General features: G+C 38.7%; 1 protein-coding gene across 4 annotated transcripts in view; it reads right to left on the bottom strand.

The window, feature by feature from the left end:
• LOC127844545 (E3 ubiquitin-protein ligase MARCHF6-like) overlaps positions 1-17468 on the bottom strand; it is a 60260-nt gene that overhangs the window by 5427 nt on the left and 37365 nt on the right. For all 4 annotated transcript variants that reach the window (XM_052374890.1, XM_052374892.1, XM_052374888.1 and 1 more), the window contains exons 13-23: positions 15541-15655; positions 14649-14852; positions 11498-11649; positions 9939-10122; positions 7103-7648; positions 6650-6719; positions 5849-6030; positions 4328-4462; positions 3907-3996; positions 2794-2926; positions 993-1128 (exon numbers count right to left, since the gene is read on the bottom strand). In XM_052374890.1, the coding sequence (XP_052230850.1) occupies positions 993-1128; positions 2794-2926; positions 3907-3996; positions 4328-4462; positions 5849-6030; positions 6650-6719; positions 7103-7648; positions 9939-10122; positions 11498-11649; positions 14649-14852; positions 15541-15655 (1947 nt within the window). The remainder of the gene's footprint in view (positions 1-992; positions 1129-2793; positions 2927-3906; positions 3997-4327; positions 4463-5848; positions 6031-6649; positions 6720-7102; positions 7649-9938; positions 10123-11497; positions 11650-14648; positions 14853-15540; positions 15656-17468) is intronic.

Below are 17468 nucleotides of genomic sequence, written 5' to 3'. Positions count from 1 at the left end.
CTGAAAGACAAAAACACACTCCCATTAAGTAATAAATACCAGACATGAGCTGCATTATGAGCTTTATGGCATATGTTGCCAGCATATCTCTGGACATTTTTGCATGAAGCGGCTCAAATTTTCATTTGTTTTACATCTGATATATTTTTCGTCAAATTTAAAAACATAATTTGAACATAATTTTAGACATAAAACTTAAATAATTATTCACACAAATCTTCTACGGGGTATTCTACTTGACCTGAATTAATAATGTAATTGTTTATAAGCATGAAAAACAAGAAAACTGCAATCCTTACTATATGTTATTTTTAACTAAGGACAAAAATTCCTTACATTATTAAACATTCTTGACAAAAAGTGCTATTGCACTTAGAGATAATTAAGCTATAAACGTTTGATGAAAATGACACATATAATGTTCGAGGATTAGGGCACATAATGTTGTTAATGTAATTTTAAACAATGCGCAATAAGTATTATAACAATCTATAAACAAGAGCTGTCTCCATCAGAAGACATATGCCCCTGAAAAACGCTTTTTCGAAACCTAAACGCAGATTTCGAAACCTAAACGCGGACTCTTAAGTTCAAGGTCAAGGTAAAAGGGGTCAAAATTTCTGTGCGTTTTGAAAAGCCTTGTTCATATACACATGCAATTCAAATATGAAGGTTACATCTGAAGTGACATAGAAGTTATGAGCATTTTTCGAAACCTAAACGCAGATTTCGAAACCTAAACGCGGACCCTAACTTTAAGGTCAAGGTCAAAAGGGTCGAAATTTTTGTGCGTATTGAAAGGCCTTGTCCATATACAAATGCATACAAAATATGAAGGTTACATCTGAAGCGACATAGAAGTTATGCGCATTTAAAAAAAAGTGAGACAGACAGACAGACAGTCCGATCACTATATGCCCTCCTTCGGGGTCATAAAAATAACCACATTTCAAAACCTTGGCAATATGCGCTTTAGCACAACCAATACTTACTTATCATTTTTTATGTGCTCATATAGACGTTTGAATTGTCTTGCCTGGAACACACATACAAACACAAACACCACACAGGCCAACAAGAATGGGTAGATTCTACGAAGTACGAAATTCTGTGTGGCAAAGTCAAAACCTGAAAAGCAAAATAGGAAATCTGCAAATACCTTAATTATTTGACAGTGAAAAAAAACAACAATTTGTGTAATATTACATTCATACATTTGGATTTTATTGAAAGCATAAGTTTTACATTTTCTAATTGATATAATATCCCCAATGAGTGAATGACATGAGCTTTAACACCAACATGCAAGGTTCACAATCCAATGGTTGCCTTGGTCATATTTGTACTGGCACAGGACCAATTTTGCAGAAAATCACAGGGCCCTTATGGCCTTAAATCTGAGTTCAAGATATAAGAAATGTGGAAGATTTACCTGGTGACAGTTTTTTTACACCACTTGAATCTGATTCAAGAAAAACATTCTGGCACTGTTTATTGAAGACTGCGCAATAAATTAAGCTTCTAAAGTGGTAACAATGTTTTTCTAAGTTTTGACCTTGTTTTTATACAATAGATCAAGACAAACATTCTCAGCATGTTTCATCAAGATTATGTTATAAATGAAACTCCTAGATTGGTCACACGATTTTTAAAGATATGACCTGGGCATCCAGTTTTGGGCCACATGTAACCTGGAATTAATTTTAACCTATATTTTGTCAAGATAACCATTCTTCTGTCATAAATGATGCTTGCACAGTGAAAGTTTTTCTTTAAGATCTGAAATGGTGACCTTAGTTTTAGTGTGATAAAACTGGGCTTAATGCATGTGCGTAGTGTCATTCCAGATTAGCCTGTGCAGTTCGCACAGGCTAATCAGGAGTGACACTTTCCGCCTAAACTTGATTTTCGATAAAGAGGGGCTTCCTTCAAACTAAAAATACCATAAAAGCGTATAGTGTCGTCCCTGATTTGGCTTTGCGGACTGCACAGGCTAATCTGGGAGGACACTTTACGCACATGCATTATGCCCAATTTTCTCAGAACACGACTCAAATGATCAAGATTCAACATGACCTAGAATGAGTTTAGATAAACATTCAGACCAAATTTCATAAAGATATAGTCATAAATGTGGCTTCTAAAGTGGTAATAATGTTTTTCCAAGATTTCACTGGGTGACTTAGTTTTTGGAAGCAAATTCAAACATGGCCATGATATTGTTAAGATTAACATTGTGAACAAATTTTATCAAAAATTAACCAAACAAGTGGCCTATTGAGTGGTAGCAAGCTAAAAATTTACAATAAAAAAGTTTATCTAAGTTTTGACCAGGTGATCTTGTTTATGTGACACGTGACACAGATTGAAGATTGAGACATTAATATTTCTAGAGTGGTAACAATGCTTGTCTAAAAATAAACCTGGTTACTTTGTTTTTAGACATAAATGACCCAAATTTAAACTTTGAAAAGGTTAACATCAAGATAAACACTCTGAACAAGTTACATGAACAAACATGTGACCTCGCGAGTGTAAACATGCTTAATTAAATTTGATGCACACCACATGACTGATAACATAAGCTTACCTTTGAAACTGTGTGCTCACGTGAGCTTAAAACATTTAGCAATTTTTGACGCATTAAAAAATCTGATGTATAAAAAAGTCTAAACATTCTGAGGCTAATTTTCCTTTTTATTTATCAAGAATACAGAACCATATTATGTGAAGGTCCGGAATATTTTGTTTTGTTAACAATTATGATCTAGGACAGGTTCTTATGGTTCCTACCTAGAGCTGGCACGATGGTTCCCGCTATACAGTATGGGACTGAAAGAGACATGCCGAGAACCGCAATGACAGGAAAGCAGAGCTTGAATAGGATGAACTTGAGATTCATGTTTCGGATTCCGTCGTTGTACACCTGAAAACAGTCAATGGTGTCAATGTAGATTTCTTACCCAGGATTTTACTTTATGACTAAGCTTAGATAATTAGGTGTTAATAGGCTAATAAACAACAATATGAAGTTTGTTTTACGATATATACAAGAACAGATGATTATCTTTTGTTATTAACATCCAAATATAACAGAGCAGGGTTGGACACTTTTTATCAGCCCTGACTGCCCTTGAACCACAGGCCCTCAGGCAGCAAATAGACACAGGTTGATTATGGAAACACCTTACAGCAACCTTTACTAATTTAAACCTTTAAGCGTCTCAAAAAGGGCAAAGAATCATCCCTATATGGCAATATGTGGTAATATGTAGCATGATGTTATAAAAGTCTAAGTTGAAGAAGGAGCAAAACTTTGTCAAGTTTGATTTGTGTACGCTGAAAACAGTCACTGTGTGAGAGAATGCCAGAAGACAAATTTGTGTATACAGACAGACAATGGACGGACAGACACACTAACAGATGTCAGGGAAGATTCCAGTGTACCATCCTTTATTTGGTATTGGGGAGTATAATAAAAACAGTTTCAACACTTATATGACCATTTACTTTGCCTCAACACTCTTGTTTTTGTTCATCAACAAACCCAACATTTTGATTGGCTGTTCTAAAGCACCAATCCTATTGTAATACTGCATATTAGCCTTGCTTTGGGAAAACAGGGCTTAATGCATTTCTGTCCCAGATTAGCCTTTGCAGTCTGAGTCTGAACATTCTAATTAGGTACGACTATTTCTGCCTAGACTGGGTTTCACTAAGAAGAGACTTCCTATAAACAATAATTACAATAACAGCAGAAAGAGTCTACTCAGCTTAGCGTGTTTAGTCTGGCTTAACGCACATGCACAAAACCGGGTTTTTCAACGACAAGGGTTAACCTGTTTCTCATACTTCAGATGAGGTATTTAAACCTCCAATTGTAAGGCTACAGCCAAGTCTACTCACCTGTTCTATAACTCGTTTGAGCCACCACTGAGGCCCCATCATGGTGACAGCACAGATGATCTTCGCATGAAGCACACCTAGCGCCCAGTCCTAAATCAGACATCAGTAAATATACAGTCAAATCACTAGTAAAAAAAACGTAATTAGATATCCTCAATTAATCATATTTTCCATATAATCTCCTTTTCCTGAAAAATATAAAACTTTGTTCTTGAATTTTTAAATAATGGTTTAATTTTTCATAGCCCTATCAAAAATCAGCATAATGCTTATGTTTCAAGATTTTTGGTATAAATTTGTACTATACATTTTTTTTAACTAAGTAGCTTCAGATATGTTTAAGGAATAATCCAACAAGGTTTTTTAGCAAGTACCTGGTACTCGCTTCCAAACAAACAATCAAAAAGGTGTATCTACGTACCTGCCACGGAAAGAAGACAGGGGTCTGATCAAGGGAGACCCTTAAAGGGGCCACAACAACCAACTCAAACAGCAGCCCCAGTAGCAGGGGGACAACCCCCATCAGTATCAGAGACACAAACAGGGACTTGAGGGCCTGTGAGGGGCAAATAAATGTTATTACTAGAGATTTGTAACCAACATGGCTAATACCCAGCATTTCTAGAAGACCTATGAGAAAAGACAGGAGATATACAATAGAGCCCTGCTCTGGGAAAACGGGGCTTAATGCATGTGCGTAAAGTTTTGTCCCAGATTAGCCTGTGCAGTCTGCACAGGCTAATTAATGACAAATCTTCTGCTTTAATGGTATTTTTAGTTTAAGGAGGTTTTTTGTAAACAAAAAATCAAGTGCAGGTGGAAAATGTTGTCCCTAAAACCTGAGATGACTGCACAGGCTGATCTGGGCCTGAGCAGACTACACAGGCTGATCTGGGACATCACTTTATGCATATGGCCCGGTTTTCCCAGAACTATGGCTCCTTTTATTGCAAGAGATAAATAACACATATCACTATTACCCCGCACTTCTTACTCAGCTATGCTCAAGGGCACGTTACTAAGGAACTTGTAGATAATGGTGAACAAAAAGTGTATTGAAAATCTGCAATTTACCAAGATATTTTAACTTTCAGTTTAGGGGATTGACGATGTGAAAGAAAATAGCACCACAAACATTGTACGAGGACTAACCACAGGAAGAATTTGAATAATAGGGATCATATGTGATAAAAAAAGCGGAAAACCTCTTTTGGTTCGTATCTTAACTTAGTTGTTTTCATGACTAAAAACATATGTGCTGTTGTTTTTGTAACTATTTCATCAGTTGTTGTTCATTTTCAGAAGTAATAAATTGTGATAAAACTTGAATAGACTGTTTTCCTTTCTTGAGGTTAAGCAAATTCATATTCAATGAGGCCACAGCACTTTACTGGGCTCCATCACATGACTGTTCCCAATCACATGATAAAGCACAAAATGTCTAATGTTGTATAAACTGTATCATACCACAGGGTCACACATAATTTGCACATACAATGTCACACATGATTCTCACACACACAGGGTAACACATCATTCTCACACACAATGTTACACATCAATCTCAAACACTAGGTTACACAACACTCTCACGCAAAAGGTCTAACATGATTCTCAAACACAAGGTCACACATCATTCCAATAAAATCACACATCATTCTCGCACAGAGTTACACATAATTCTCACAAGGTCACACATTATTCTCACACACAAGGTCACACATCATTCTCACACACTAGGTCACACATCATTCTCACAAACAAGGTCACACATCATTCTCACACACTAGGTCACACATCATTCTCACAAACAAGGTCACACATCATTCTCACAAGGTCACACATCATTCTCACAAGGTCACACATTATTCTCTCACACAAGGTCACACATCATTATCACAAAGTCATACATAATTCTCACAAAGGCTTGCATGATTCTCACCAGTATTAGCCACTCCTTGAGCTTGTTGAGTATGGCTGCGGTGCCCTGTGGTATCCAGTTGTAGAGGACAGTGCCAATACGTAGCAGGAGCCAGCACACGTAGAGCCCACAAGCTGCTGTGTACAGCTCGTGAATCTTCGCCTCCCCCATCCAGAGAGACATCAGCTTGCGACCGAAAAAAACTGAAACCAGTCACAGATAGATGGCATTAAGTAAAAACACTGGAACCAGTCACAGATATATTAAATGAAATCTTTATATTTATATGCCTCCTGTACATAGCAACTTCACCTTGCAACCCCAAAACACTTCAACCAGAAGTAAAAAAAATAAGCTATAGTCTTTATAACCAAACGATTAATTTGTATACAAAACAGTGCAATGGTAAGAGAATAAGGCACATTTACTGAAACTTCAAGTAAAGCACAATCAGTTTGCAAAATAAAAAAAACAATAAACTGTAAAGAGATTTAGCACTGATCTGAATTTAGGGCATCAGTTTACACTTCATCTGACAATTGTGAATTCTGACCCAAACTTGTATCTGGTACCATTTGACCCGCCTCATGGGAAAATGGGTGTTAAGCCATCTGGCCTAGCTTTACTCTAGACTAGGCGTTACTCTGTCCACTTGTGAGACTCGAAGACCTCGCTAAACTTTATGGCTGACAGGGTAGCTCCAGACCAGACTGCACAATTACCAAGTCTGGTATGGAGCTACTCTGGGTGTATATGGCATTAGACCCTTTTTCGCATGATGCAGCACATGGCGTGAGACTCGATGGTGACTGGTGAGCCTACCTGGCAGGATGAGACACACCACACTGGTAGCAAACAACGTGGCACACATCAACACAACTAGGACAGCTATCTGAAAGGCAGGAACAAATGAGCCGCGCTCTGGAAAAACTGGGCTAAATGCATGGGCATAAAGTGACGTCCCAGATCAGCCTTCACAATCTGCACAGGCTAATCAGGATCAACACTTTCTGCCTAGACTGTTTTTTCCTTAAGAAGCCACATAAAACGAAAAGTACCATACAATTTTAAGTGTTGTCGCCGATTAGCATGTGCAGACTACACAGGCTGATCTGGGACGACACTACATATACGCACTATACTCAGTTTTCATAACATAAATTTTACAGTGTGATGAAGTCTGTGTTTTGTTAAGATCGTTTCAATGAATATTCTTCTTTATTTCACTGCATAGCATAACATAATGTGAAAATCGGCTACTGATATAAGACTTACTCTGCAGAAGAAGAAGGGCGGTCTCTTGTATGACTGGAATCCTACCGCTCCCCCGCCCTGGAGCATTGCCTGGTGGGCGTCCCCTAGACCCATAGGGGCTTGGCGGGCTGGGGCTTGAACAGGGGGAATAAGGACAAGACCTGGGGGGATTGGGGCTTGAACTGGGGCAATAGGGGCTTGAACTGGGGGAATAGCTGGCTGGGCTTGAACTTGGGGAATAGCTGCCTGGCCAGGGAGAGCAGCAGCTTGTACTTGGGGAGGGACCTGTATTACTGGAGGTGCCAGAATCTGGGGCTGGGGAGGGGCCTGTAATGAGGCAGGTGGGACTGGGGCATCAACTGGGGGCAGGGCTTGTAGAGGACCAGGGGCATGTTCAAGGGGAGGGGCAAGGTCCAGGTCTACAGGTGCAGCCTCTACTGCTGCAGCAGGCTCAGGGACCAGGTCAGGTGCCACCTGAGGGGCTGGGTTAGGGTCTGGGACCGCCTCGTTGGCAGGTGGCTGCTGTGGGGGTGGAGCCTGGGCCTGGTCTCCCTGGATTACATGGTCCTGTAATACACGAAACAGACTTGCTTAACATGTGGTAGCAGGATCTTGTAAGAGATATATGTACAATAAAATGTAATGATGTTTACTTAATCAGATTAAAGTGGTTAAAAAAGAACTTGTCACAAATAAAAAAGAGGAAAAAAAGACTTATTAATTTCTGAATATAAATTAATAATATTTATTTTCACGGAAACAAATGTTGTTTACTGGTTTCTATAGATACAATTACAATCTTAAAGTTCTGTTAAAGGGCTAATCTAGAATTTGTGGGGGATAAATTTGTGAAATTTATTGTGGCAGAAAATTCTGTTTGCCGGGGGTCAGATGGGCATGCGCATTTATACATTTATATGAATGGACTCTGTGACTACTTGCGTAGTTTATCATCCTTGTCCTTTCGGGTAATTCCAAGTTATTAAAGTTTAAGCTTAAAAAAAAAAAAATAGTAGCAATACCGTAGGGTAAAAAACGTTTAGTTGTCAAATCGCTGGTTGAGCGATAAGTTGTATTTTAATGTCCGATTAAGTATGTAAAAAGGTACAAGTAATATTATCGCAAGTGTGGCGATAAAAGTGTGATCACAAGTGTAGTGATCAAGTAAAAGTATTATCGCAAGTGCAAAAAAGTGTGATCACAAGTGTAGTGATCAATGTCCAATTAAGTATATTATCGCAAGTGCGAAAAAGTGTGATCACAAGTGTAGTGATCAATGTCCGATTAAGTATGTAAAAGGTACAAGTAAAAGTATTTCGCAAGTGCGCAAAAAGTGTGATCACAAGTGTAGTGATCAATGTCCGATTAAGTATGTAAAAGATCACAAGTGTAGTGATCAAGTAAGTGTTATCGCAAGTGGGCAAAAGTGTGATCACAAGTGTAGTGATCAATGTCCGATTAAGTATGTAAAAGGTACAAAGTATTTTAGCAAGTGCGAAAAATGTGCGATCACAAGTGTAGTGATCAAGTAAAAGTATAAGTGTGTCATTAAAAGTGTCATAGCATTATCATGTAAAAGTGTGATCCAATGTTCAAGCGATTGGTAGAACTAGGTTTAGCCCAGCAAAGTATATGGTTCTTCCTAGTTCGGTCGCTTGATTAGCATGAGCATTTTGTATTTTGGGTACGCGGTGTTGCTAATATAACGGTGTTACTTCACGTTTTGTAATTTTAACGTGTGCTCATCCACCTCCGGTAGTAATATTTTCAAAGTAACAGGTTTCCACGAGTGAGTAGCCGATCTTTCGGGGCTCGTGGTTACCACCGGCTGTATTTTCGCTGCGGCCTTTTATATCCCACTTTTTACTCGTATAATATATTGTGTGCATTCTATTACATTTTTGTGATGTTTATTGGGAGGCAAAATATTTTGGAATCGGGTCATTAAACTAATTAAATGGAGTAATGTGTTGTTTTATCGTTGCAGTCGTAAAATAATCCAAACAATGCTGCATGTTGTCCAATGTAGCCTCATATTATACAATGTCTAAGTTTAAAAAATGGCATAACTTGTAAACCTTCTAGTGTTTATGATAAAAAAAAAATGAACAACTTCATAATATCCTTCTAGTGTTTATGATAAAAAAAAATGAACAACTTCATAATATAAGGAACAGTGCCCTGTAGTTTGAATGTTGTACAATAAAAAGTGTAAGGGAATGCCAATATACAAGTTTCTGTCAAAAGACAAGAGAAGGACACACAGACTGACATTCACCATTGGCAAAGTTTCAGTCAATAGACAAGAGAAGGACACACAAACTGACATACACTATTGGCCAAGTGTCTGTGAAAACACAAAGAGAAGGACACACAGACTGACATACACCATTGGCAAAGTTTCTGTGAAAAGACAAGAGAAGGACACACAGACTGCCATACACCATTGGAAAAGTTTCTGTCAAAAGACAAGAGAAGGACACACAGACTGACATACACCATTGGCAAAGTTTCTGTGAAAAGACAAGAGAAGGATACACAGACTGACATACACCATTGGCAAAGTTTCTGTCAAAAGACAATAGAAGGACACACACCATTAGCAATTTCAGTATTCTTTGTAACGGTGGGTATAACACTATATTATAGAATAGTAACAGAAGTGTTAAAGGAAACACATGTTATAACGACTATGCTGTCATGACTTAAAATTATTTCCACAATAAACACATATATTAAAGGGTTGACAATTAAGTCACATAAATAACTTGTATCAAAATTATCAGCTGTTTGCTTAACTGTCCATTTAAGATTTGAAAAACCTGTCCTAAAGTCATTTCTATAGGCCATATGTTACCTGCTCACTGAGGGCCACATCCCCTATGAGATAGGACCGCAGGTCGAGGGCCCAGGCCACAGCGATGGTCCAGCCCCTAACAACCCCCTTGAGCCACATGCGCGTGTGCCCCTGCTCCAGAAGGGCAGGCAGCACAACCTGCAGCAGGAGCAGCTCCAGGGACAGCTCACTGACTGGCGCCTCGCTAGAACACGTGCAGAGAAGAATTGGAGCAAGGTTCTGGGAAAACTGGGCATAATGCATGTGTCTTATGTGTCATCCCAGAAAAGCCTAGGCAGCCCCCCCCCCCCCCCATGTCAAACACACTTTTGTCAAACAGCTTATCGTAAATATTTGAGTAAAAACTTGATAAGCATGTGCACACTGGAACACATTACATTTGTATGCACATGTATTGAGCCCACCTATACCAGAACCAAGTTCATATACAAACTGTTAAACTGAAAGAGAGAATATTGCTAAAAATTCAAATAAGGTTATTCAAGATGCATTACTCAACAATTCCTCACGTTATTTCAACTTACATATAGATGTTCTGTGATAAACTATGATGAACTACAAGACTCTGTTAGCTCAGCATCAATAAGTGAAAAGGTTCACTGTCAATAATTAAAGCCTTTGTCTGGGAAATCTGGGCTTAATGCATGTGCATTATGTGTCATCCCAGATTGGCCTGTGCAGTCCCCACATGCTAATCAGGGATGACACTTTCTGCTTGTCTCATTTTTTTGTTTTTTAAAGAAGTTACTTCTCAATGAAAATCCAACTTTAGATGGAAAGTGTCGCTCCTGATTTGCTTGTGGAGACTGTGACATGGGATTAAAGTCTACGTACATGCATTGAGCCAATATTCCCAGAATCCAGTCCATTTAAAAACTGTTAAACTGAGGAGGGAATATTGCTTAAATTTCCTATTTAAGATTATTAAATGATCATTACTAAAAAATTCCTCATTTTATTTTGCCTGACATATCTTTGCTCTATGATTAACTATGCTTAAATATAACACTCACTTGGCTCTGCATCTAAACATAAAAATGTTGACTTTCAATTACTTTTCATTAAAAATATCTCGACTCGCTTGCTAAAACTTTAACAGTATGTAAAAGGTCATTTATTTGAAAAGCAAAAGTATAATCATACATATGCAAATTATTTGAGCAAACACATGTGTTGACAATATACACATTATACTGAAGGGCTAACAATAAAGTCACATAAATAACTTGACTCAAAAAATAAATGGCTTTTAGTTGAACTGGCCATTAAAGTTTTCAGCAACCTGGCCCTGATATGCTGCAGCTTAACTCATTTATGCCTAGTGGACTCTCCCATCCTTCTAATTTGGATCAATTTGTTTCCAAAATTAGGGATGTCTAGTATCTTTATTTCTATATTTAGAATATTTCTTACAGAAATTCCTTTAAGCAAACAACGCAGACCCAGATGAGACGCCGCATCATGCGTTGTCTCATCTGGGTCTACGCTGTTTGCCAAGGCCTTTTTTTCTAGATGCTAGGCATAAATGGGTTAAATTCACCAGGTTGGCATACTGTTACCTTGACAACATGACATTGTAGGGCAGGAATCCCGGCACCACTTTTCTGATCACCCTCACAGGTAACCATAGCATCAGCATCACTGTGCTCCCAAATATAATCACCGAGGCAATGAACCTCCGCGTGTGTCTGTACACTGGCAGGTGGATCATCTGAAAGTGCACAGAGAGGACGTTTTATCTGATTGTTTTGTTTGGATCATTGGCAGCATTTAAAAGAATGTGAAGTGCCAAGTGCAAATACTTATGACAGTAACTGAAAATTATATCAGATGTCTAAATGTCTACTGCAATTCCAACAGTTTCTGTTGAAACAATGACTGCGCATTGAAACTTTTAAACAACATTCACTACAAAAAAGACACATTCCTAAAGTATATATAAACAAGAGGGCTCGAAAGGTCCAATGTCTCTCAACTGAGATATAAAGGTAATTACCTGTTCTGTGCAGCCCAAGATATCATTAGAACAAGGGACAAAATTGTCACAAAACCAGGTTTTCAGTTGAAAAAAAGTCTGATAAAGGGAGACAATTCAAAATGTGTATTGTTAACCCCCTTGTGTATAATTGACCTTGATTTCAATAAGAAAAAAAAGTCTGATAAAGAGAGACAACTCAAAAATCAAAATGTGCATTGTTACTGATTGTTCATAGTTACATAGCTGTTTCAAAATCTATCTATTTTCAGTTGTGGAGACCTTGACCTTGGAGAAATTGACGTAATTCTTTCGCGCGACACACCGTCCAATAATGGTGAACAAATGTGCCAAATGATTTTAAAATGTCACCATGAATGACATAGTAATGGCCCAGACAAGCTCATTTATGGCCATTTTTGACCATCAAACTCAAATTGTGACTTTGACCTTGGAGATATCGACGTGATTCTTTCGCGCGACACACCGTCTAATGATGGTGAACAAATGTGCCAAATGACTTTAAAATCTCACATTAAATCACAAAGTAATGGCCCAGACAAGCTCATTTATGGTCATTTTTGACCTTCAAACTCAAATTGTGACCTTGACTTTGAAGATATCGACATAATTCTTTCGTGCAACACACCATCTAATGATGGTGTACAAATGTGCCAAACGATTTTAAAATCTGACAATGAACAATAAAGTTATGGCCCGGGCAAGCTCATTTATGGCCATTTTTGACCTTCAAACTCAAATTGTGACCTTGACCTTAGAGATATTGACGTAATTCTTTCGCGCGACACACCGTCTAATGATGGTGAACAAATGTACCAAATGATTTTAAAATCTGACAATGAACGACAAAGTTATGGCCCGGACAAGCTTGTTCCGCCCGCCAGCCTGCTGCGACATAGCCAATCTAATAACAAGTTTTTTCCTTCGGAAAACCTGGTTAACAAATGTTCTAACCAAGTTTTAAGAAGCGCAAACTATAAATGCAACCTTTATAGTAATAAAAAGGTTTTACTATAGCCATATAAGGATAAATGCCCCATTCCCTGGCTGCCAAGTTTTTCAACAGACTTGAAGCATTTTCAAACTCACCAAAGATATCATTAAAACAAATCTTCTGTCCAAGTTTCATGATAGTCGGACAATTAATGTGGCCTCTAGAGTGATAACAAGGATAAATATAGCCATAAAAGGAATAATGCCCCGCCCCCCCTGGCGGCCATATTTTTTCTACAGACTAGAACCATTTTCGAACTCATCTAAGATATCATTAGAACAAATGACCAAGTTTCATGAAGATTGGACTATAAATGTGACTATAAGCATTATCAAGTTTTTACTGTAGCCATATTAGGAAAAATGCCCCACCCCCTGGTGGCCATGTTTTTAAGGCAACTGGAACCATTTTCAAACTCGTTCAAGATATCATTAGGACAAGTCTTCTGACCAAGTTTCATGCCAATTGGAAAATAAATGTTGTCTCTAGAATGTTATGAAGGTTTAACTACCCGGGTATAGCATATAAGGAACAAGGCTATTGTCAAGCAATATGGTCCCCTACCAGCTCCACCATTGTCAGAAATTCCACCATTTTCAGAATTGTTTTTTTGGTTGCCATAGCAACCACAATTTCTGACGTAGGAACAAAATGGAATGACGTGCATTATGTTCATATTGCCATCTATCCATGTTGCAAGTTTCATGAAAAAATATTTAGAACTTTTAAAGTTATTGCAGGATCCAGAAAACCACCATTTCCAGCAGTATTTCTAGTCTATTTGTCGCCATAGCAACCATAATTTTTGACGTAGGAACACAATGAAATGACGTGCATAATGTCCATATTGCCATCTATCCATGTTTCAAGTTTCATGAAAAAATATTAAGAACTTTTAAAGTTATCGCAGGATCCAGAAAAGTGTGACAGACAGACTCACAGACAGACAGACAGACAGACAGACAGACAGACACACAGAGCGCAAACCATAAGTCACCTCCGGTGAAACCGGTAGGGGACAAAAATGCCCTGCAACCTAGCGACCATGCACCATTTTCAAACTTGTCCAAAATTCCAAGATAAAATTGGCACAAATCTTCTTAGCAAATTTCATGAAGATCAGACAATAAATGCGGTCTTAAGACATTTTACAACACAAATTTTGACACCACACACCACACGACAGACAAAAGGTGATCACAAGAGGCAACCGGGAGCACATTGTGCTCAGGTGAGCAGAATTAAGGAAAGTTAACAATTTTTTGTTTTAATGATTTTTATGAGCCCCCTTCTCAGAAAACTGGGCTTAATGCATGTGCCTTAATGTGGGTTGATGCAGATGAGCCTGTGCAGTCCACACAGGCTAATCAAGGACGACACTTTCCACTTTTATGGAATTTCTTGCTCACAGGAAATCTCTTCTGAATGAAAATTCAGTCAAGGCCATAAAAAGTTATCCCTGACTAGCCTGTACCAACTGCAAAGGCTAATCTGGGACAACACTTTAGACACATGCAATAACCCTTGTTTTCCCACCACATAGCTGATAATACTTTTCCATACGAATTAATGTGTGTGGTAGCCTGTATGGCTATGATGGATTGCACAGGCTTATCACAGACAATGGGACACTTAACGCACATGCATTAAGCCCTGTTTTCACTGAGAGAGGCTGATCCTAAGTTTACATAGTAGTAATAGTACTGTGTGAGATCTGTACCTCCTGGATTGGGTTGAACTCGGGGTCGTTGAGATTCCTCAGGAACCAGAGCACGCCAGGACGCAGCACCTCTCGTAATAGCAGGATGAAGGAGGCGAAGTAGAACACGTACACCATTCCCACCAGCCAGTGAATGAACATGGAAGTCCCAGGGGCCACGTGGAAACTGGTCTTGCGGTCCTTCAGGGTCGCGTCAAACATTGACTACAAATGGAAGTGTCTTGTGCAATAATGACTACAAGAATGGATGGTGGGGAATGCAGTATTATACACTAGCTAAAATTGTCAAAACTAGTCTTTGTGTCCTTCAGTGTCACGTCAAACATAGACTACAAAAAGGTAGGGTGTGTGTGTAACTAAATCAACCAAAAAAATTGTGAAAACTGGTCTTATAATGTAACGGGGTTGGGTCAAAAAGTTTGAAAGTGTTGAATAGAAAAACTTATTTTCATGTATCAAGAAGAGTCAAGTTAAAAGAGTAACTCACACATACAAGTGTAAAGAATGATATCCAGTCAATCTCCTAACACCAAATGAAGGTGGCACTATTGAATACTGAGCTGAGTCAGAGATACATACGAGAGACTTGTTGTGAGGGCAATTGTCAAGTCAAGTCCTAACACCAAATAAAGGTCGAACTTTTGAATACTGAGATCAGTACCAAATACATACAAGATGGCATATGTCAAGCCATATCCCCTAACACCAAATAAAGGTTGTCCGAATATGCTCTTACTTTGTCTCGAACTTTCATTAAGTATACACACACATTTTTTGGTAACAATTGCTGTACACTGGCACATGACATTACTTTTTTTTTCTGATTGGATGCATTAAAGACAATTTTCTGTTCTTTTCCTATTGAATACTGAAGCAAGTTCCAGATACATACAAGAGAGCAGATGTCAAGCCACCATCCACAGATGAGCGGGAACACCCCCAGCTCCACAACGACCAGAAGCTTCACCTTGACAACCACATAGCACAGTCCCAACACACGCCGAAACCTGAAACAGTAACCAGACAACCACATAGCACAGTCCCAACATACAACGGAACCTGAAACAGGTTTGCTTATTGCTTATTTCATGTCATCTACACTAGCAAGTGCTTAATGCATGTGATCTACACTTGCAAATGCTTACAGCATGTGATCTACACAAGCAAATGCTTACAGCATGTGATCTACACTAGCAAGTGCTTACTGCATGTGATCTACACTAGCAAATGCTTACTGCATGTGATCTACACTAGCAAATGCTTACAGCATGTGATCTACACTAGCAAGTGCTTACAGCATGTCATCTACACTAGCAAATGCTTACAGCATGTGATCTTCACTAGCAAGTGCTTAATGCACGTGATCTACACTAGCAAGTGCTTATTGCACGTGATCTACACTAGCAAATGCTTACAGCATGTGATCTACACTAGCAAGTGCTTAATGCACGTGATCTACACTAGCAAATGCTTACAGCATGTGATCTACACTAGCAAATGCTTACAGCATGTGATCTACAATAGCAAATGCTTACAGCATGTTATCTTAACTAGCAAGTGCTTACAGCATGTGATCTTCACTAGCAAGTGCTTACAGCATGTGGTCTTCACTAGCAAATGCTTACAGCATGTGATCTTCACTAGCAAATGCTTACAGCATGTTATCTTCACTAGCAAATACTTACAGCATGTGATCTACACTAGCAAATGCTTACAGCATGTGATTTACACTAGCAAATACTTACAGCATGTGATCTACACTAGCAAGTGCTTACTGCATGTGATTTACACTAGCAATTGCTTACAGCATGTGATCTACACTAGCAAGTGCTTACTGCATGTGATCTACACTAGCAAGTGCTTACTGCATGTGATCTACACTAGCAAATGCTTAGTGCATGTGATCTACACTAGCAAGTGCTTACTGCATGTGATCTACACTAGCAAGTGCTTACTGCATGTGATCTACACTAGCAAATGCTTACTGCATGTGATCTACACTAGCAAATGCTTACTGCATGTGATCTACACTAGCAATTGCTTACAGCATGTGGTCTTCACTAGCAAATGCTTACAGCATGTGATTTGCACTAGCAAGTGCTTACTGCATGTGATCTTCACTAGCAAGTGCTTACTGCATGTGATCTACACTAGCAAATGCTTACTGCATGTGATCTTCACTAGTAAATGCTTACAGCATGTGATCTACACTAGCAAATGCTTACAGCATGTGATCTACACTAGCAAATGCTTACAGCATGTGATCTTCACTAGTAAATGCTTACAGCATGTGATCTACACTAGCAATTGCTTACAGCATGTGATCTACACTAGCAAATGCTTACTGCATGTGATCTTCACTAGTAAATGCTTACAGCATGTGATTTGCACTAGCAAGTGCTTACTGCATGTGATCTTCACTAGCAAATGATTACAGCATGTGATCTACACTAGCAAATGCTTACAGCATGTGGTCTTCACTAGCAAATGCTTACAGCATGTGATCTACACTAGCAAATGCTTACAGCATGTGATCTTCACTAGCAAATACTTACAGCATGTGATCTACACTAGCAAATGCTTACAGCATGTGATTTACGCTAGCAAATACTTACAGCATGTGATCTACACTAGCAAGTGCTTACTGCATGTGATCTACACTAGCAATTGCTTATATCATGTGATCTTCACTAGCAAGTGCTTACTGCATGTGATTTACACTAGCAATTGCTTACAGCATGTGATCTACACTAGCAATTGCTTACTGCATGTCATCTACACTAGCAAATGCTTACTGCATGTGATCTACACTAGCAAATG

The sequence above is a fragment of the Dreissena polymorpha genome, chromosome 9 (assembly GCF_020536995.1).
Source record: "Dreissena polymorpha isolate Duluth1 chromosome 9, UMN_Dpol_1.0, whole genome shotgun sequence".
Lineage (NCBI taxonomy): Eukaryota > Metazoa > Mollusca > Bivalvia > Myida > Dreissenidae > Dreissena > Dreissena polymorpha.
The sequence above is the reverse complement of the archived record's forward strand: the minus strand, read 5'-3'. Positions and strand labels throughout refer to the sequence as shown.